Raw genomic sequence first — 22,267 nt, forward strand, 5'->3', positions numbered from 1 at the left:
CAATCATATATATACAACAATTATATTATTAGCAGTGACTTTAAAAGTCACCACAGATGATAAATATTTAACAGCGACTTTTTCTAGGTCGCCTTTGATGTGGCTAAAATTTTCAGTCCCATTTTTCGTGGCGACTTTGAGAAGTCGCCGCTAAATCTGTCTTGCAGCGACTGGACCGCTCCTATTCACTTTTAAAATAATAAAGGAAAATAAAAATAGATCTCTCTCTCCTAATTAAACACTCTCGAACACATCGAAGAGCACAAATTAAAGTGAAGAACATAAGCTCACAAAACTCTCTTAAAATCGGACCTCTCTAGAAATCAGTACTCTTCTGCTAAAATTTCACCTTAATCGAAATCCCTCAAATCAAAATGTGAATCTCATTTGTCAGGTACATTAAAATCCCTAATCTTTTCGGTTTTCTTTGGGGAAAGAAATTGCTTTGCGGTAATCGATTTAGTGGAGGTACAATGGAACGAACGATTTCTCTTCCATAATCTAACAGAAAACCTTCTTATTTTGTTACTATCATATGTCTAATTGAAAACCCATATTGATTTATATAAGATATATTTGCATTTGGGTTTTTTTATAATGATTTTGTAAGACAAAATTTTCAACATGTAGTTAGGGATAATTATTGTTTCAGCGATTTCACATTTGTATTCTCAGATTTCATCTCGAATTTCTCTCAGGCATTTGATAATCTACAGGAATACAAAAAAAATAACACAGAAAGAATCATTTGAAGCCTATTTGGTGTTCACAGAATCTCAACTATTTCTTTTTCTGGGTAAGTTAAAAGCTTCTTCTTGAGAGGCCTTTTACATGTTGACATTCCATTCTTATTTTGTTCTTATATGGTTATATGCCTAAATCAATAGACATGTAGTTTTTTATTTTATAAGGCACATATATGTTATTGTATGATTATAAGAAAACATAATACTTCTTTGCGAATGATGTTCTTTTGAAACATTCTACACATTTTTTACATTAGAATTAGATGTGTGTATTTGAGCACTTAATCAATAATCTGAATGTAAAATGCTTTCTTGACCATCTAAAAATAGAATCTAGAGCCTATCAATTTAAGATAGATGCATATATATATATATATATATATATATATATATATATATATATATATATATATATATATATATGTACACATATTATTTAATACAAAACTTTCAACAGCAGATGCATTTTGCAACTATATATACTTGCACCTGGTAGATGAAGGTGGTATTTGTATTAAGTTAGAGACTATAATGGTAGTTTCTTCATTTGCTCTCAAATGCATATTATTTGATATGATAATTGATTAGTTATATTTTCTTTGATATTTTTCTAGATGAGTAAAAATATTGATATGATTGAAGCATAACTAATGTGGGCAAAACTTGAACTAAAGAAAATTTTATAAATTGAGTTTTGGGTTGTCGTCTAGTGTTCATGCATAAGAATTTGCTTTGTAAAAGCCTTGTTGGCAATTTCTTTTGAAAAAGATTATGTGTTAAGTTTCATAAATATATAGTCTCATGCTCACTGAAGCTATAGTCTCATGTTCACGGAAGCACTACAGGTTAAAACGCTTGAATTGAACAAAAAATAAGATTCATGACACTTTGGGTCTAGTTGGGTAAGATATGTTAAACCTGTTTATCATTATGGTGTTTATATTATCATTAACTTTCATCTTCTTGATAATAGACTATTGGGTTGTTATTTTTTTATGTGAAATCTGGATTTTTTGATGGCATATGAAGTGTTTGAAAATATGCCTGAGAAAAATCTCTGCAGTTACGTGATTAATCACTAGAATTTTATAATTTGTTATAGTAAGTCTTCTGAAGTTACTCTTCTGAAGCTAGTCTTCTGAATTATAAAAATCTGTTAAGCTAGTATTCTGAAGCTAGCAATATAGTTTAACTATAATGGTGGTGGCTCCTAGTTTGTTGGCTGACACCTTTAGGAATAGTTGGATTGGTATGTTGATTTGCCTAGTTATTGGGTATTATCTTTTGCAAGAACACATTAGAGCATCTAGAGGTTTCAAGAATTCGTTCTAGGCATTGATTCTACACTTCCTACAACATTGGCTCTTCTTCCACTACTACTTGTCATGATTGCAATTTGCTTGGAAGATTTGAGTGTGATTGTTTTTCCTTCAGTTTATTTGAATTTTTTAATTTACAAAATTCGTATAAGTAATTCTGTAATAGACTGCTTCCTTCTTATTTGAATAATGTATTTTTGTGACTGCTTGTCTGAGTACCCCAAGTCAAATTGTCTTCTAGAATTTCCCAGCTGACTGCTTGTCTCCTACAGAAAAGGAGCGTAAGATATTTAAGGCTGTGATTAATACATAAACAAGTTATTGCGAGACAGAATGGAAAATTCTTAAAGAAAATTCAGTGTGCAACCTTGACGGGATATCTTGTATATTAAGATTAAAAAATATTTTGCAGCTTTTTCTTTTTTATTACAAGTTTCTGAAGAATGGCAATGAAATCATATTTGGAGAAAGAATATATATATTCCTATAAGCAAAAAATTTGGCAATCCTATTTTCTTTTGTGCAGTCAAACAAATATCTGTTTAAAATAATATCGATGGTTAAGAATTAATAATGTTGTAAATATAAATTTGTAAATTTAAAATAGAAAATCCTAAAACAAAGATAAAGACATGATGACCAAATACTTTTTCCCAAGTTATTAATGTCTTTTGATCTTGAGATATGGCTTGTATAATCATTAAGGCTTAACAAACTTAAATTGTTACGCTCACAAAGAATATTAAATATTGATGCCTTTTTTTGGTATACAAAAGATATTCGTACAAGGCACGAACATAGAGACTAGTAAAATTAAATATGTATAAAGGATGGGTCGGATTTGTTTGACTAAAAAGTATTGTACTTTTTGTTAAACTAATTAACTGATAACTGAGGTGAAAGGTGAATCCTAGTCAAGCATAATAATTCTTAGATCTAGCTTAGAGTTTGGGTGATACCGATTATTTAATGCTCAGAATCGTTTAATCAATCATTAAATGTGCACTTTAGAGAGTAAATGAAGAGTGAGTAATGAGCAATAAATACGAGAAATGGCAATAAATGTAAATAGGAAGAACACTTCACCCAAATATCAAATGATGTGGAAGATTCTTCCTTCTGACAACGAAATATGGCAGTAAACAAGAATATAAGCAATGTTGTTTAACCAAAAAGTGGAATTTCGGTCAAATCGATAATTTAGAAGAACTCGGGTTACTGATAATCAAAGAAAGTATAGAAGAAAGTAATTTTACTAGCAATGATATAATTAAAAGAAAACAAGTAAACCAGTATATTCAGATAGTTTTTCGTGTGTGTTACAATTGACCCATTCTCCCCCTTTTATAGCTATTTTGGGGATATGCGTTTTGCCTTTGTCATAAATAGGTCATCATGGACAATTAAAGATATTAAATGCTATGTTACATAATCATTGCATTTAATACAGATTCTCTGACATTTTTAGTATTTAAGGCTCAATAAATACTGTATCTATACTCCCATGTAGTGTCAGATTCATTCCCCTTAATTCTTGGACTTAAATAAGTACGAGCGTTGAGTCTTTTACATAACCGCTCGTGCCTCTTCCTTTGCCTCTGCTCGTATCTGTTGCAACTCGTGTCTCTTTGTCAGTTGTAACTCTTTGACCAGTCTATGTGTCATGACACGTCATTTTTACACCACTTTAATATGTAAACTCAATTTTTCTCAATACAGATAGTCCCCTAACTTGCCATTTATTCATCGATTCAATATCTAGGAAGTGGATTTCATTAAAAATAAGGATTTTTATCACCATTAATGCTATGACAGAATCGATGCTTTAATTGTCACTTCCATTTAATACTCTTCACACGTGTCATCTTTTCATTAGTTTTGCAATTTTGCAGCACTTTTTAAGGCTTTTTCACAGTTTCACTATTCACGAAGTGTCAGTTATCATTATTATGGTCCTTCCATCATTGTACATTTTCCTTTGGCGATTGCTTATCAGTATAAATATAACTTCCTTCTTTGTCTTTACCACATAAAGTTTTTTGAACATCCAATTTTCTCAAATCTCTATTTGCTTCTTCATCGTATCATCATGTCTTCATTAAACCCTAACCGTAGAAGGGTCCCCATAGTTGATAACTTCCCTGATGTCCCCAGTAGGAGCAGAAGAGGAGGTAGGCTTCGTAATTTAGGATCTTCATCCTTGCGTGGTTCTTCCCTTCCTTCACCTAGTTCTGGCCCTTCATCTAGAACTAGAGTTTCTCTTTCATACAGATCTTCTTCTAGAGGTAAGGAATCTTCTGAACCTCTTCGTGAACCTCTAGTAGAGGAGATAGTTCCTGTGGGACTATCTTTCTATAACGACAGAGAATCTCTTAGAAATCAAGTATCTTTTTTAGATCACGCTGATATCTATCCCACTCAAATCACTGAAGGTTTGATTTCTTTAGTTCGTAGAGACTGCCATTGGGATCATGACTTTCCTATCATTATTCCCAATCCGAATCAAAGAATTACCTCCTACTTAACCGGATTTTCATTTGTTTATACGTACCCTTTCACTTTAGGATTCAAACCTGCTATTGATCCTGTTATTCTCGAGTTCTGTCGTTTCTTTGATGTTTGCTTAGGTCAAATTGGCCCAATAATATGGAGGGTTGTTGCCTATTTGAGGCATTTGACTAACACAACCATTGTGCCTTTTACTTTCCCGCATCTGATTCACATTTACTCCTCTAGACTCTTTCGCAATGGTGTTTTTACACTAGTATCCAGGAGCAAAAGAGTTCTAGTTAGCCCTGAAGATGACAAAGACCGTGGCTGGTATGCCCGGTTTGTCGCTGCTCCCACTGTTGGTTTAGGGGTGATGAGAACGTTCCCTTCCCTGAGAAGTGAAATTTTGCACGTGAGTCTTCTAACTTTCTCGTACCTTTTTCTTCAACTTTGTTAATTTTTCTAATTTTGCCTTTCTTTTTCAGCAACCATGGGAGTTGTGGAAGATGTTCCCAATTTTCGTGATTGGGTAGACAAGCTGTTGAAGATTGCACCAATGGATGGTAGATCTTGGAAAACCCTTTCTCAACGTTTTGGTTGGAAAGTAAAAACTCATGGTAAGAGTCTTTTTTATTTTACTTTACATATTGTTATCTCCTGAACCTATTTCAATCCTTCTTTCTATCAGGATTTGCTATTCGAGGAGTCACTGCTGAGGCGGTCGCGACTTCTCGCATCTCTTTGGAAAGGGCCCAAGAAATAATCTTAGGTTCTTCATCGAAAAGTAAAGTCGTTGATGACCAAGGCTCTGAAGAAGAGAAAGATGGGGGCTTTTTGGTAACAAGGCCACGGGCTCGAAGACGCATCATTTCTGATGATGAAGAAGAAGCATCCCCTCGCCGTTCTACTCTCCTTACCGAGTCTGTTGAGGCCCCGGTAGTAATTTCTGATGATGACACTGCTCCCATTGCTGCTCATGATTCTGTTGAGCAGCTTTTCATCAGCGAGTTTGGTGGTGAAGGCTTAGGCCCAGTTCTTGATGAAGCACCCCTGGCTTCTTTTTCTACACTCGTGTCTGTGACTCCTTCTTTGCTGATCTCGGCTGTTTCCATTCCTCCCTAGACTGTCTTTACTACTTCTATTGTTCCTCCTTCAATAATTGCTCCTCCAATCACCCCCCGTGCTGAAGTTGGCTCCACAAGCAGGAGTGGTGCTATGAGGCAAGTGATCATTGAAGTCCCCGGTGAGGGCAATCTTTTAAGGAAATCGGGTCAAACAGATGTATATCTAAAGCCCTTAATTTGACCAATTGAGAAAGCCATACTAGAGAGCCATAGTTCCTTGACCTTGATGAATGACATTGTGCACGCTTCTCTAAAGGCATTCCCCTTCTCTTTTGTTTTTTTTTTAAAACTTTTACTTTGTAATTTTTCTATCTTTGGGGTTCTTATTTCCCTTTATTTATCCCTTTTTAAGGCCAATCTTATTGGCACGGAGATGATGAAAAGGGTCGCCCTCTCAGAGTAGTTAGTGCGTGATTCTCAATTAGGGCGTAAAATTGGAAGGAACAGTATGAAAGCCTTCAGATTGATGTGGAATATTTAGAAGAAAGTAAGAGTACCTTGGAGTAGCAGGTTCAGGCCTTGACTACGGAGTTGGCAGTTGAAAAGGCTTCCTCAAGTCAAGTAGATAAAGAAAAAGCTCGTCTTGAAACTTCTTTCTCAGAGCAGCTGTCAAAAGCTAGGGAAGAGATTAGAGAGTTAAAGGCTCTCTTGGGTGAGAAAGAAGCTTATGCTGGTGAGCTCGTGTAGAATTTGACTCAGGCACAAGAAAACCTCCGAGCTTCTACTGATAAGGTTTGTGCCTTAGAAAGTTCTCATACCTCTCTTCAAGCTTCTTACACGTCTGCCTTGGCTGGAAATGAAAAGTTAAAGAATTAAATTGTTGACTGGGAAAGAGATTACGAAATCCTTGGGGATAAGTCTACCATTGAAGTGAGTTGGGCGTTTTTGAATTCTCGCCGTGATACCCTAGTTGAGGCTAGCCAAGAAACTTTTAACTTGGAATCTGAGTTAGCTAAAATCAATGAAACTATTGAGAAGGCTCAGCAAACTCAAGATTTTCCTTCTCCCGTGTCTGAGGCTTCCGTGAATGTTGAAGTTGATACGGGTATCCCAACTTCTTCAAGCCCAGTTGAGCCCGCTGCTGTTGATGCACCTACTTCAGTTCCCACATCTTCTTAGTGATAAGTTTAAGTCATTTGAATTTCTTTGTGTTGTTTTGTTTTTTGGAAAAATTGTGGTAAAACCCTTGGTCTTATTTGAGGGTTTGTTTTGGAAATTAAAGTCCCCGGGCCTTTCATGGGGCAATTTGAATAAACAATTTGCAGTTTATGACTAAGTTTGTACTTAGTCTTAAGCTTTTTAATATTAAGAAGTTTTCTTGAACTTTCGTTTAGTTTATTCTTTCCTTTATTTCTAAGGACTTATAGAATAATTTGCATTTTTATTCTTTAAAAAATGCTTCTATTGACTTCATGAATATTTACATTAATCATGAATTTTATAAAAGAGGGCCCTTTTATACTCGACACTTAATGAAGAAGACGTCTCAACTTCATAATGGTATTATCATACGATAAAAGAAATAGGAATACACATATTTCATTGAAATAACTTTGACATGTTTTTATTTGAACTTTGTCTAGTTTTGAATAACACTTTACACGTATTTGAATTACATCTATAACTTTCTCGTAACTGTTTTCCTTGTAACAGATTTAAAAAAGAAAAATAAACACGAGCTTTTTATCTATAACCCGTTTCAATACATAGCCTTTACCATAACCATGGTAAGGTTTTTCTTTGGCCTTAGCTCGTGACAGGTTTTTATCTATAACTCATTTCAGTACATAGCCTTTACCCTAACTATGGTAAGGTTTTTCTTTGGCCTTAGCTCGTGACTTTGCTCTGCACTTGACTTATTCAATGAGTGAACTTTTCAGGGCTTGATCTTCTTTGCCTTTTCTTATACTCATGCCCGTGTATATTATCTAGTCCCCCAAGTGTTTGAGTGTTGAAGTATGAAGTCTTGAGCACTTGATTGTTCCTCTCATTTGGTCCTTTCCCTGTAAAGAAAAAATATACGGGACTCGGAGATACGATTATAGCTGAAGACTGCTTAACCCGTTTGAATTTCTATCAGAATAATTGTAACCCTAGGCAAGGAACTTTAATTTATTCCACGTGCCTTGCAGGTCGTGACTCATCATTTAGTACGGGTTAGCTTTTTGCCTATCATCTAAAATTGTTAGTAAAATTTTAACAATTCAAAAATTAAATTAAAGACATATGGATACCTGACCGCGGGTATTCCTTAGAAATAGTATCTCTTCAGATGAACAACATTCTAATGTGAAGGTAGTATCTTGTCATCCATTGTTTCCAGCTCGTATGCTCATTTTCCTGCAATATCACGAATTCTATAGAGTCCTTCCCATGTTGGACTTAATTTTCCTGCATTAGCTGCCTGTAGATTGAAAAACCTTTTTGAGCACGAAGTCCCCAATTTTGAAGAATCTGAGGCGTGCTTTTCGGTTATAGTATTGTTCTATGACCTGCTTTTGTGCTGCCATTCTTATTAGCGCAACTTCTCTTTTTCCTTCAAGTAAATCAAGATTTACACACATTTCCTCGTCATTAGATTCTTTGGACGCATGTGTGAACATTGTACTCGGCTCTCCTATATCAACTGGAATTAAAGTTTCAGCTCCATAAACTAAAAAAATGGTGTTTCTCTTGTACTTGTCTTCACTGTTATGCGGTATGCCCATAAAACACCAGGTAACACTTCTGGCCAATTACATTTGGATTCCTCTAAACGTTTCTTTAAATTATTGATAATGACTTTGTTTGTTGACTCAACTTGCCCATTACCCACCGGATGATAAGGTGTGGATGTAATCCTTTTAATTTTCCAACTTTAAAAGAACTCTGTGATTTGAGCACCTATAGACTGAGGGTCATTATCACACACGATTTCCTTTGGCACACCAAATCGGCATATGATATTCCGCCAAATGAAATCTCTAACTTCCTTTTCTCGCACATGTTTGAATGCTCCTGTCTCCACCCATTTAGTAAAATAATCAGTGAGTACGACCAAAAATTTTACATGAACTTTTGCTTGTGGTAGTGGACCCACGATATCCATTCCCCACTTCATAAATGGCCATGGTGCAATGACCGGATGTAGTAACTCCGTAGGCCTATGCATATTATTACCGTACCTTTGGCATTTATCACATTTAGCCACGAAAATTTTCGCTTCTTCTTCCATTTTGGGCTAATAATAACATGCCCTAATTAAGGTTCTTACCAATGATCTTCCTCCTACGTGATTCTCACAATGGCCCTCGTGTATTTCTCTCATTACGTATTCCTTCTGAGAAGGTCCGAGGCATCTTGCTAAGGGATCACCGAACATTTTTCGGTAAAGATTGTCTTGCTTTAAGCAATATCGAGTAACCTTTTTTCGACATGAGCTTTTTTCTTATCTTTAGGGACGGTACCATACTACAAAAAAGCAACAATCTCGTTCCTTCAGTCTCAAGTTAAGTTATTAAAATTTACCTCATTCCTATCGGGGCCGAGAACTAAATGAAATAAGTGAATAACTGAAGCATTTTCATTGCTTTCCACATCCGCCGCAGATGCAAGATTAGCTAAGGCGTCGGGTTCAACATTTTCATCCCTTGGTATTAGTGTTACTTTCCATGTTTGAAATTGCTTTATCAAATCCCGTACCTTCGCTAAGTATTGTTGCATCCTTGCTTCCCTGGCCGTATAAGTCCCCCAGCATTTGATTAACTACGAGCTGTGAATCGCTTTTCATTATAATCTGATTTATGCCAAGTTCTCATGCCAGTTCTAAACATGCAATCACAACTTCATAATCTGCCTCATTGTTAGTTATAGAATGACATTATATGGCTTGTCGAATGGTTTCACCCGTAGGTGGTACCAAACAATCCCTAAACCAGCACCCTTTACGTTAGATGAACCATCAGAAAACAAGGTCCAAGTTCCTGGGTTAGCTCCGTTGAACACCTGCAACTCTTTTTCTACTTCCAATTGCATCCCTTGGCTAAAATCAGCGACGAAATCAACTAATACTTGAGATTTTATAGCAGTTCTAGGTTGGTAGGTGATATCATATTCACTTAATTCTATAGCCCACTTAGCTAACCTACCTGACAATTTCATGCTTATGTAATATATTGCGTAATGGATAAGCAGTTACTACAGCAATAGGATGACATTGAAAATAAGGCCTTAATTTTCTAGATGGCATGATTAATGCAAGTGCAAGCTTTTCCAACTGAGGGTACCGTGTCTCTGCATCTAACAAAGATTTGCTAACATAATAGATCGGAGATTGTTTACCTTGGTCCTCACGGACTAAAACAGCACTTACCGCTACTTCTGAAACAGCAAGGTAGATGAGCAGTCTTTCCCCAGCCTTTGGTTTTGCGAGCAATGGTGGATTTGATAAATATATCTTCAAATTTTTGAGTGCCTACTGACATTCCTCGTTCCATTCAAAGTGATCTTGCTTTTTAAGAGCTGAAAAGAACTTAAAGCACTTTTCTGATGATTTAGAAATGAATCTTCCCAAGGCTGCAATTCTTCCTGTCAACTTCTGCATTTCTTTTTTTGCTTGAAAGCATATCAGGAATTTCTTCAATGACCTTAATTTGTGCGGGATTCACTTCAATACCACGGTTAGAAACAAGAAAACCCAAAAACTTACCTGACGCGACACCGAATGCACATTTCTCTGGATTTAATTTCATATTAAATTTGCATAAAATCTGAAATGTATCAGAAAAGTGTGATATATGATCTCTCGAATGTTGAGTTTTAACGAGCATATCGTCTATATAAACCTCCATGGTTTTTCCCAAATGTTCTAGAAACATTTTAGTAACCAGCCTTTGATATGTTGCCCCAGTATTTTTAAGACCAAAAGACATTACTTTATAATAATAAGTCCCCCTATCTGTTATGAATGAAGTTTTTTCTTCATCTACTGGATCCATTTTGATCTGATTGTACCCTAAATATGCATCTAAAAAACTTAGTAGTTCATGCCCTGCAGTAGCATCAATTAGTTGATCTATATGTGGTAGCGGAAAAGAATCTTTAGGACAAGCTTTATTAAGATCTGTGTAATCCACACAAACTCGCCAGTTTCTATTCTTCTTTGGAACTACAACAGTATTGGCTAACCAATTAGGATACTTTACTTCGCGGATGAATCCAATCTTTAGTAATTTTTGAACCTCTTCTTGAATCATCTGATTCTTGAAAGTTCCTTGCTTTCTTTTCTTCTGTTTGACAGGAGGGTGCGTTGGTTCTTCATTCAATTTGTGAGTCATTACCTCTGGGGTATTCCTGTCATGTCAGAGTGGGACCAAGCAAAACAGTCCACGTTAGTTTTCAAAAATAACTTACCTCTCATGCCTTGGCTTTGATTGGCCCCTACATAGACTTTCTTATCAGGCCATTGTGCAAATAACATCACAGCCTCCAGTTCTTCAATTTTTGTTTTGATATTTTCGTTTTCTTCTGGTTCTTGAATGGTATCAGGCGTTGAATCCACATCTGTCCGCCCTTGTTCAGTTGAGGTTTGTGCAGTGGTGCCCTCAACTGTCTTCTGTAATTGCTATTTTTCTTCTTTTTTCGTACTTGAATTTTCTACAGAGTTGATGCTCCTGAATGTTTGTTGATCTTCGCGGATTTGACATATTCCCCATGGTGATGGAAATTTAATAACTTGATGCAAGGTTGAAGGAACGACATCCATTTCATGGATCCATGGTCTCTCAAGGATCATATTCTAAGCCATCTCCATCTCTACTGCTTGAAACTTTGTATCTTTGACAACTCCTTCTGCGAATGTGGTGAGTGTTACCTCTTATTTCGTCACAACACTACAATTATCAAATCCAGATAAAGTAGGCGCCTTTGGTATTAATTTATCCTCAGCTTGCATCTCTCGTAATACTCTTAGCAAAATAATGGTAACGGAACTACCTGGATCAATCAAAACTCGTTTCACATTAGTATCATGTACAATTAAAGATATTAGCAGGGCATCGTTATGAGGAGATAGTACGCCATCCGCATCAGCATCATCAAATGTAATGTTGTCTTCCTCTAATACATGTCGCACCCGTTTCCCTTGGGTAATTGTGACTTTGGAAATTCTATTAGCTGCAGTGTACGTTACGCTATTGATGTCTTCACCCCCGCTTATAACGTTGACGGTCCTTTTGGGAGAAGGTGGTTTAGGGGGTTCCTGCCTATTCTTCATGTAAGCTTGCTTACCTTTCTCACTGAATAACTCGGTGAGATACCCTTGTTTTAATAAATGATCAACTTCACTTTGTAAAAATCTACAGTCTGCTGTTTTATGCCCGTGATCATTATGAAACTCACACCAATGATCAGGGTTGCGCCTGTTTGGATTCGATCTCATCTCTTTTGGACATCGTACCTTATCACCCATGTTTCTCAAACAGCTACGAGCTCGGAAGTGCTCACATTGAAATTGTAACCGCCAAATCTCGCCTTCAAATTTCTATCATCATCTCGTGATTCATGGGTGTTTCGATCATTCCTAAATCTTGATGAAGAGCCTGACTCTCTATTTATTGATCTATGATAATACCTTTGATTGTCTTGTTTTGACCGTGAATCTTTTCCCGTAGGTCCCATGTATGGCTCGTACCTATTTTTACTGGATCTTTTTTCAGTTTCCGCCCGTCTCAAACTTACTTTTTCTTCTTTTTGGAATCATGGAACAGTATCTTCTTCTATCCTTAGCTTCGTGCTATACCTGTTGTAAACGTCATTCCATGTTATAGCTGGGAATTCATGAAGACTTTCCTTGAGTCGCCTCGTAGCTTCTGAGCTCTTTTCATTCAAGTTACTTGTGAAAGCTATAGCTGCCCCATTATCAGGTACACGTGGTAATGTCATTCTTTCACGTTGGAATATGTCCACGAACTCCATAAGCAATTCTGAGTCCCCTTGCTTGATCTTGAAAATATCTTCCATTCTTTTTCGACTTTTTGAGCTCTCGAGTGTGCTTTGATGAAAGAATCTGCAAGCTCAGCAAAAGAATTTATAGAATTTTCGGGTAAAAGAGAATACCATGTTAATGCACCCTTGGTGAGTGCTTCACCGAATTTTTTAACTAATACTGATTCAATCTCCTGCTTGTCACGTGGTCTCGTGGTCTGTTGTTCCATCGTATTTAGGAATATCAGGCATTTTGAATTTCTTTGGAATTGGGAGGGGAGCAGCACTTGGCTTCCAGGGTTGTTGCGAATATTTATTCGTATCTATCCCTTTGATTACGGGCGGCACCTCGAGTATTTGCTCTATGCGGTCACTTTGCTCCTTGAACTGTTTTTGCAATGTTAGTACTAAATTTTGTAAATCAGAATTGACTAAGTTACCTGGTTCTCCCTCCTGTGATTCGCTGGGGGTTCCACCGCTACCTGAATTAACAAGCCCGGAACGAGGGTTCTCCAAAGTGTTGTTATTTGGAGTGGGTGTGGGTGGTGCAGCAGGTAACTGGCTAGCAAAAGCCTCAAGGGCTTTATTGACCTGTGCAGCAATTAGTTTCTGCAAAGCTTCATTGATAGCTTCAACATTTTCAAATTGAGCATTTCCATTTGTATGAGATCCATTAGGAGATCCTTCACGAGACCTCCGAGGAGAGCCTCATGGAGAAGGGACCGGGGTTTGATTACCCTGTGGATTTCCCTGAAGTTGTTGGTTTCCTTGGTTTCCTTGAATGTTGTCATTGTTGTTCGACATGGTTGATGCAACAAGGAAAGTTAAGCTAAAAGAGGTTAGATTATCAAATTCCCGGTAACAGAACCAATTTGTTTAACCAAAAATTGGGATTTTGGTCTAAGCGATAATTTAGAAGAACTCGGGTTACTGATAATCAAAGAAAGTATAGAAGAAAGTAATTTTACTAGCAATGATATAATCAAAAGAAAACAAGTAACCAATATATTCAGATAGTTTTTCGTGTGTGTTACAATTGACCCATTCTCCCCTTTTTATAACTATTTTGGGGATATGCGTTTTGCCTTTGTCATAAATAGTCCATTATGGACAATTAAAGACATTAAATGCTACGTTACATATTCATTGCATTTAATACAGATTTTCTAACGTTTTTACTATTCAAGGCTCAATAAATATTGTATCTATACTCCAATGTAGTGTCAGATTCATTCCCCTTAATTCTTGGACTTAAATAAGTATGAGCGCTGAGTCTTTTACATAACCGCTCGTGCCTCTTCCTTTGCTTATGCTCATATCTGTTGCAACTCGTGCCTCTTTGCCAGCTGTGAGCACGTGATTTTTGTTTCACGGGACAATCGCTCCAAAAGAAATGAAAAATAACGACAATTGATCCTGTTGTACAATTTTTTTATGGCACTTCGTTAATTATTTATGACCTTGGCCCATTTTTACTTTATTAAAACAAAATACAAAAAAAAATGTACGTGTCATGCATAATCTGAACCGTAACATGGTTTAAATAGAAAGGCATAAACAGGCATCTTTGTCCGTGATTTTGTTTTGTTTGATTTTACCTGTTTTGAAATATCTTTAGTGTGTGTGCAAATAATTGTATTGAGTGTGTATTTAATTTTAATTTGATTTTTGCTTAGTTTTGTTTTTAAAATAAATAAGAAAAAGAAATAAAAATTAAAAAAAAAGAGAGAAAAAGATCCTTTCTTCTTCCGGATTGGGCCAATTTATTAAAATTGGCCCAAATAAACAGCCCAGAACCAGGCTTGCCCGGCCCTTGTCCAGTTGACACCAAAGACGTCTAAACGACGTCGTAATGTTTGAGCCTGATCTGGGCCGTTGATCTCAGATTGATCAACGGCCAAGATCACATTTCCCATAACCCACTAATGGCCCCGACCCGTTTCCACCCGGACCAACCCAAACCCTTTACCCTCGAAACGACACCGTTCCACTTAAGCCCTCAGATCCAGACCGTAGACCTAGATTGATCTAACGGTTGAAATCAACCCACCCATTCCATATATAAGCCTATAACCTTACCCTGCCCCCCCCCCCATCTGATACCCCAGCTCCCGTCTTCAACCTCATCCCCATCAAACCCTAGAGCCGCCCCTGTATCCTCCACCATGAAAACCGGCGGCATGAACGCCGGTGACCTCGCCCTGAACACCATAGAACCCCCTCACCACCCTGAACATAGACCTGTTGACCGTTTAGTTCGAATCATCCTCTAGGTCCTCGAATCTTCATTTGAAGATTCGAGTCAAAACTCGATCTACACCGTTTAACCCCAGCTTCACACCAGACACTCCCCAGACCCTCCTCGTGACCAAACCATACTTGGTTTGGTCCGAATCTGATCAGGGAAGCATGAATCCCAGATCTGAGTTTTGGAACTTTGTGATTCTTCGTCACTGGTCCGTGTTTTGTTCAAGCCAAAGAAATTAAGGCCTAATGGACCTTAATCGAGGTGTTTCTCATCTGAGAAACACTTCGATTAAAGTCCGTTCAGCCTTAAGAAAGGTCTGTCCAAATCCGAGTTCAAAACTTTTGATTTTTCGAGTTTTAAGGTGAGTTTGCTTTCTTTCCTTTACTTGTTTTAGTCCGTGTGATTTGTTTTAAAAGCTGTTCGTGATTGTTGAAGTCTGTTTTGTTTTGAGTTTCTATTAATTGTGTCCTGTCTACTTTGCCTGAACCCTTGTTGTTTGATTAAGTGTCCTTTTCTACTTGTCCTGATAGTGTGTATGTATGTATTTGTTGAGCAATTAGTTGAATTCCAAATTTGTACTGATTAACCGATTCCTCGAAGCACAATTCTGCTCAGTCAGTGTAATGCGAACCTTGTCGATACTGTTAAATGTTTGATTTTTGGTTACGACTGTATGAGTTATAACTAGTATAGTCGAGTCGACAAATGTCGTCAATTAATTTCAGTAGTTCAAATGTTAACGATTGCACATGTTGCTTGCTGCAACTTTGTTTGAATCAAAGTAAGGATCAAGTAGGTTCACTTATAGTTGCTATATTTGAATCTGAGGGTAGATTGTTAATTGAAATCTGAGTTGATGGCATGTGCACTTGTGCACAGCATGTGCATTGTGCACAGCCTGTTTCCTGCATAAAAGGGCTTTGGATTTAAAAATGGTTTGACAGCATGTGCTGTCAGACTACATCCTGCTGCCCATGCTTGCTTTTAGTTAATAAAATGGGAAAGTTTAAGCCTGCCAGGGGAATGATGGGGTTAATACTTAATTAGCTAAAGTGGAACTGAAAATGGAAGGCACATGGGAGGGGTATGGTGATAGTCTAAACAGGCTGTTAAAAGGGGTAATGCGAAGGCTTATAAAGAGAGGATTAGAGGTCAGAGAACCCAGAAGATTGGAGAGGAGAAAAATACACACACTGTGAGGAATTTTTAAAAGAGAGAGTTGAAATACATACAGATATATATACATACAGACAGAGCATACAGAGATAGAGAGAGACACTGAGAGGGAACATCTGAGAGTTCAAATTCTGAAAACAGGAACTGGAAAAGATTTCTTTTAATAACTTCAGTATAATTTCAAAACTGAAGATTGGTTTTAGATTTTGGAAAGAAAGGAGATAGAGGGTGGATATACAGAAAGCAGAAACTGTCTTTTCTTCCTGCTAATTGTTCGATTCCCAGTTTGTTTAACCTGTTTCAAATAAGTGCTGATTTCCCCTCAAGTATCAGCTAGGTTTCTTTTGTTTTGGTTCTTATTGGTTTGCCTTCTTTTGGAGTTGGACCGTTTGAATCCTGAGCCCACTTCTCTGCTTGTTGCTGTCATTTTTGTTGCCTCTGCCCATTGGCTATAACTGCATCTTGTACTGGGATTTTGTTTCTATTTGGTTACCTGCTGCTGCTGCTGTTATTTGGTTTCCTGCTGCTGCTGACCTTTCCCTGTCATTCTCTTCTTCCTCTTTGCATTTCAGCATTCCAGGTACACATTTCAAATCCTATGTGGGTGTAAACTGTAACCGTTCGAAAGCATGAAATGAAAGGAATTCCAAGAAGTTTAAATGTCTGTCTGTAATGCTCGTGATCTATTGCTCCTTTCGTATGAATTGATCAGTGTATAATTCAATACTAAAAATGCCAGTTAGTTAATGCTTAAGCTGAGTTTTAGCCTCTTGTATCTTAGTTTATAGTTGTTTGTTGATATGGGTTAAGTAATGGTGTGGTACGTAGGATGTACAAATATTTGACACAGTGACTGATCAGATTCTTGTTATAGCTATAATGATATGCATAGGATAGGATACTTCCACCTTACATAATGATGTTCTGTTTTATTTTAGTTTCTTTCGTCAAAACCTGCTAGGCAGTATATAGGAGCGCGTTCGAACCCCCAGTGATAATAATGCTTAGTGGGTTAATTCCCTTAACCTAGCCTAAATGAGTCTAGTTTGAATTCAATTCAAGAGATGTTTTGGATATGAGCATAGCATTTGTCACGTAATTTCTTTATCAAAGTAGAACATTTCTCATAAAAGTAGGACATCTTTTACTTTACAAATAACTAATCAGAAATTGATAAGATTTAGGCCCAAAGCATATACTTGAATTGACATGTATCTTCTTTCTTCTATTTTAGATTGAACATAGTTAGAAATGTAGCCACTTTAGGATATCCTTTTCTAAAATAGAGGCGAGCCTCGCCAAACAAAAATGCAAAATTGCGTGGCCCTCAATAAATAACCATAATAATTATTTAGAGTCCAGGATAGGCCGTTTAGCGAATTTCATGGCCTTCCACAAAAATAATAACGCGTTAGACTCTTTAGGCGCGGCTTAATTAAACCATATTCTTAAATTCGGGTGCACATTGATGTGACCCAAATCCAAATCTCAACGAAGTCCAAATGTGTTGACGATCACGGGCGCATTGATTGTGACGTGGTTCGAGATGCATTTTCACGACGTTGCAATTCTATAAAAATAAGTGATAATGATAAAAGCGGTTTAAACTTAATAAAAGCACGTAAGTCATAACATGTATTTAAATCAGATATTTAGCCATTATAACAATTTAAGCGACCGTGCTAGAACCACGGGATTCGAGGGTGCCTAACACCTTCCCTCGGGTCAACAGAATTCCTTACTTAGAATTTCTGGTTCGCAGACTTCATTTGGAAAAGTCGAAAATTTCCTCGATTTGGGATTCAAGATAAACCGGTGACTTGGGACACCAAAAGCCAAACCTTTCCCAAGTGGCGACTCTGAATTAAATAAATAATCCCATTTCGAATATTGTCACTTAAATTGGAAAAACTCCACCCGCGCATTTAACCCTTCGGGGCGGGCGCGCAAAAAGGAGGTGTAAGACAGCTCTGGCGACTCTGCTGGGGACAATTAACCCAGAACCACTGGTTCAGGGTTCAAGAATTCGAGCTTAGAATAATTGTTATATTTGGCTTTATTATCTGATCTTTATTACATGTTTTTGCATAATGTGCCAAATGTTGTTTTTACCGCTTTGATATTATCTGAACTGTATATAAACTGTGCCGAAACCCTTCTCTTCTTACCTCCGGGGAGAAGCTCGCTGGTCGAGACTCCCTATTCTGTTAGTGTCAATACCTGAAATAAGAAAGAGGTCGGACAAGTTACAAAGCCGGACGATCTCGCGGGTCCCCGGTACGTAGCCCCTTCCTCGATTCGAGTTGTCCGCTCGGGTACACAGTCTAGAACAAATACCTAGGTTACGAACCTAGAATAACTTGACTTCATGTCGGATCCCTAGTAGGAACGCTTATTTGCATCATGTTGCATTTGACTTAGGGGACTCAACACAGGGGTTGGGTCCGTCTAGGACAGGCAACCTGAAATGAAAAGACCATCATGCTGCATTCCTATCTGTTTGTGCATTTATTTGCTTCGGTTCCGCATGTCGACCGGTTCCTAAAAAAAGAAAAATAGCAGCGTGGGGGAGATAATTACTTATTTTGGAAAAACAAAACCAATGTTCAAGTATTGTCAAAACCTCGCCGGAATTTTTCTAAAAAAAAAAGAATAAAAACAAAATTTGTCTTTTTAGTTTGAATTGTTAAAAAAAAATACAAAAAAAAAAAAATTCGTCCAAAATCAAAAAAAAAAGGTATTTATTTAAAAGTAAAAAAAAATGGAAAATTCATAATTCAAAAAATTTGTTGTTTCTTTTGTAGTACCCTTTTTATAAATTCAGACTAATAGTCCAAATATTGCCTAAAAAAAAAATATTTTCTTTAGTCTTTATCTTTTTTTCAAAAATAATAAAAAATACTTATTCTTGATTTCTAGGTTTATTTGATTTTCTCTATTCATGATATGCCCGAACTACGCCGGTTTGATTCTCACCGGATGTGAGATACGTAGGCAACCCTCGTCGGGTTCAACCCCATTTTTCTAAATAGCCAAAAATCAATAAATAAATAAAAAAAATGTGTCATATTTTTAAAGAGTCGTAAATAAATCGGGTGACGCTGTTTTGTCATAAATAGCCGAATGTTCCCGAAATGGACGCCGGAAGGCTGACTTTGCACAAATAGCCACCTTTGGGTCTTGTTTAGCATTTTTATCCAGTAGACCCACACAGCCTTAAAATCTTCGCCCCCGAAATATTTAAAGGCCGTGTTTAAAACTCGATCCCCTCTGTAAAAATAAAAAAAAAATTTGAGTCAGTTCGTTTTGTTAAAATCACCTTAATAAATGTGCAGGATGAGCACGATGCGAAATGAACATTTTTCAATAATGACCAAAATCCCTGTCAAGTTACGGCTATGGTGGAATGATCTAGGTGTTGAAGGACAAAATGAGGTTAAGAAATATCTGAAAGGTCTTGTGGGTTTATTGGAAATCCAGCCTCGGGGAGATATCATAAGAGCTTTGGTTACCTATTGGGACCCGGCGCACAATGTTTTCCATTTCTCTGATTTTGAACTCACCCCGACTTTGGAAGAAATGGCCGGATACATCGGGAATACTGAACTTCCGTTGAGGGAAAAATACTTGGTCGCCCCGAGAGTCGTCACGGTACATCGGTTCCTGGATTCATTGAAAATACCTAGAACAGTCCACAACCCGGATCTAGCAGCCGGATTCTGTACTCCATGCTTCATATATGATAGGTACGGTCACGAGGGGGGATTCAATAATCCAATCAACAAACTGTGCAGCAAAGGAGTTCGTCAGAAGTGGGACGAGCACAGACGGGTAGCGTTCATGATAATATTCCTGGGCCTTCTGGTATTTCCAAGGAAAGATGGAAACATTGATTTGAAGATATCTGGGGTCGTCAGTACTTTACTCACGCAAAGTGACAGTACTCTCGCGCCTATGGTGGTATCCGACATCTTTCGAGCTCTCACAGCTTGTAAAGCTGGGGGAAATTTCTTCGAAGGTTGTAACTTGCTCCTACAGATATGGATGACCGAGCACCTCTGCCATCATTCCGAGATTTTAAGCCATGGTTCCCCGGAAAAGACCCGCATAGAAGAATCTTACACGAGAACCAAAGAGATCATTTTGCCCAAAGGAGTCCTGGCATGGACCTCGTTCTTTCAAGCTCTTACCGCCAGCCAAATACAATGGACGTTTGGATGGTTGCCCGTTGATGAGATCTTATATATGTCGGCGGCTAAAACTCATATCTTGCTGATGGGGCTTAAGAGCATTCAACCTTACGCACCCGGCCGAGTTTTGAGACAGTTCGGAAGATGCCAGACAGTACCTCATGAGGAAGATCTTAGCGCTCAAGCAGTTGAGATAAGTCCTAACGGACAGTTCCCAGAAGCAAAGATTCGCCAAATCTGGAATGAGGGTCAATATTTGAAATCAGATACTTGCGTGCGGGATCGAGCCAAAGGAGAAACGGCGCCAGGTTACCTTGCATGGTATAGAAGGGAACTCGAGCATGAAAGGCCAGCTAAGAGACCCCACATCCGGAATTTCACCGAGTCATCGCAAAGGCATTGGGATTGGTTAGCAAAGGAAAGAGGCTATTGTGCCGAAATCAGCAGGTTAAAGCAACAAGTAGAAGGCATGAAATACGAGCACAACGTGCAAATTGCTACCGATCTAGGAGAGCGGAACAGGTTAATTCAAGAAAATGAAATGCTTAGAGCCCAGATCAAACAGATAAGGTTGGATGCAGATAAACAGCCAAGGCGTCGATCAGACGAGCACCTGATAAAAAGGCTAAAAAGCGAGATCAGAGAATGGCAAGATGGTTTGGAGAAATCTGAAAACGTCATAGCAGAGCTCAAAGCACAGTGGGATACAAGAGCAGATAAGCATCGTCAATACCTGAATCAATTGGAAGACGACCACGAAAAAACTGTTGCTAAAATAAAGAGAGAGATGGCTGCACTTGAGATCAAAGCAGCTAATCAGGCCAAGGATTTCCAAATAGAGAGCGGATACTGGTACGACTCAATAGCCCAAATGAAGTTGGAAGTACGGCGACTGAAGCATCAGCATATACAGGATGCTCAAGTATTCAAGATATGTAGCGATCAGATAAAATGCCTACTCATAGAGAAGAAGCAAGCCAGAGATAGGATCAAGGCCATCGCCCATGCCATCACCAGACGATGTCTACGATGCGAGAACATGTCCAGCATTACCGTCCTCTCGGCAGTAATGGGTTATGTTAAGCAGACTACTTGAGAGGGATCTCACGCCTAGGACCGCGGTGAGGCCGAACGATGCCCCGCGGACACCAATTTTCAAAACCATAATGCGTTCATAGGTCAAATCTGTATCTTAGCATCTTCTGCTCGTTTTTCCCATCAGGGTGATTTTTAGTCTATTTTGAATCTAGGTTTATTTTCAAAGTTCGCTTTTTCTTTTGCAAAATGTAGTTTGTAATAGAACATTTCAACAATAAAGAGGTTGTTTCTTTTACGATCATCTGTGTTTTTCGAACTACGTAATGATCTGATTCACGTAGGCATCGTGATACGTAGGCAATCCTCATCGGATCCGGTCGCATTTCTTTTACTGCAAAATAAATTAAAAAAAACATAAAAGAAAACAAAAAGAAAAAAAAGAAAAAGAAAAGAAAGGAAAAACTAATAAAAGGAAAAATGCCGGAATGACGCATGCTCTCGTAGCAAACATATAGTAATCCACTTAACTGTATAGGTGCATCATGCCCAACGTGAGATTAACTATCTGTTATTTGCTACAAATTAACCGTGCGTTTGTCGTTGAGTATATCCAGGGTTTTTGAAAAGACGGTGGGTTTGGTGAAAGTCTGGCCTCGCACTCATATTTCACGAGGTCAAGGAGAAGTGTTCAACTACCTGTTGTTCGGGCCAAAAGCAGTACTCACACTTACTTCACCAGGTCAAAAGGAAGTGTGGAAATGTCTTCAGAAATTCCATTGCAAACAATCCCTGTTTCCGAGGAAAGCTCGATCTCAGCCGTCCTCACACCTAAATCCGCAACTGCAGAGGAAAATAGAATCCTACGGCTCCGCATGTTGGAAATGCTGGATGACTGGAATAATGGGAAAGAGCCGCCAAGTGTCGTCCCCGGATTCCCTGAATTATTCTCCAGGTCAAGCGGGACTTCTAATGT

At 37.9% G+C, this 22,267-nt stretch overlaps 1 protein-coding gene across 3 annotated transcripts; it reads left to right on the top strand.

Moving 5' to 3' along the window:
* Positions 1–258: 258 nt before the first annotated feature.
* LOC107804866 (uncharacterized) lies at positions 259–16,964 on the top strand. Of its 3 annotated transcripts, none has more exons than XM_016628802.2 (5): positions 259–394; positions 699–796; positions 4,802–4,967; positions 5,041–5,172; positions 5,244–6,916. In XM_016628802.2, the coding sequence occupies exons 4-5, from the start codon at positions 5,046–5,048 to the stop codon at positions 5,675–5,677; spliced, it is 561 nt and encodes a 186-aa protein (XP_016484288.1). In that variant the 5' UTR covers positions 259–394; positions 699–796; positions 4,802–4,967; positions 5,041–5,045; the 3' UTR covers positions 5,678–6,916. The 3 variants fall into 3 exon arrangements, 2 of the variants coding, with proteins under 2 accessions (XP_016484288.1, XP_016484289.1); XM_016628803.2 differs by having other exon boundaries at positions 717–796; XR_012710399.1 differs by lacking the exons at positions 4,802–4,967; positions 5,041–5,172; positions 5,244–6,916 and adding an exon at positions 16,639–16,964.
* Positions 16,965–22,267: the final 5,303 nt, after the last annotated feature.

The sequence above is a fragment of the Nicotiana tabacum genome, chromosome 6 (genome assembly GCF_000715075.1).
Source record: "Nicotiana tabacum cultivar K326 chromosome 6, ASM71507v2, whole genome shotgun sequence".
NCBI lineage: Eukaryota > Viridiplantae > Streptophyta > Magnoliopsida > Solanales > Solanaceae > Nicotiana > Nicotiana tabacum.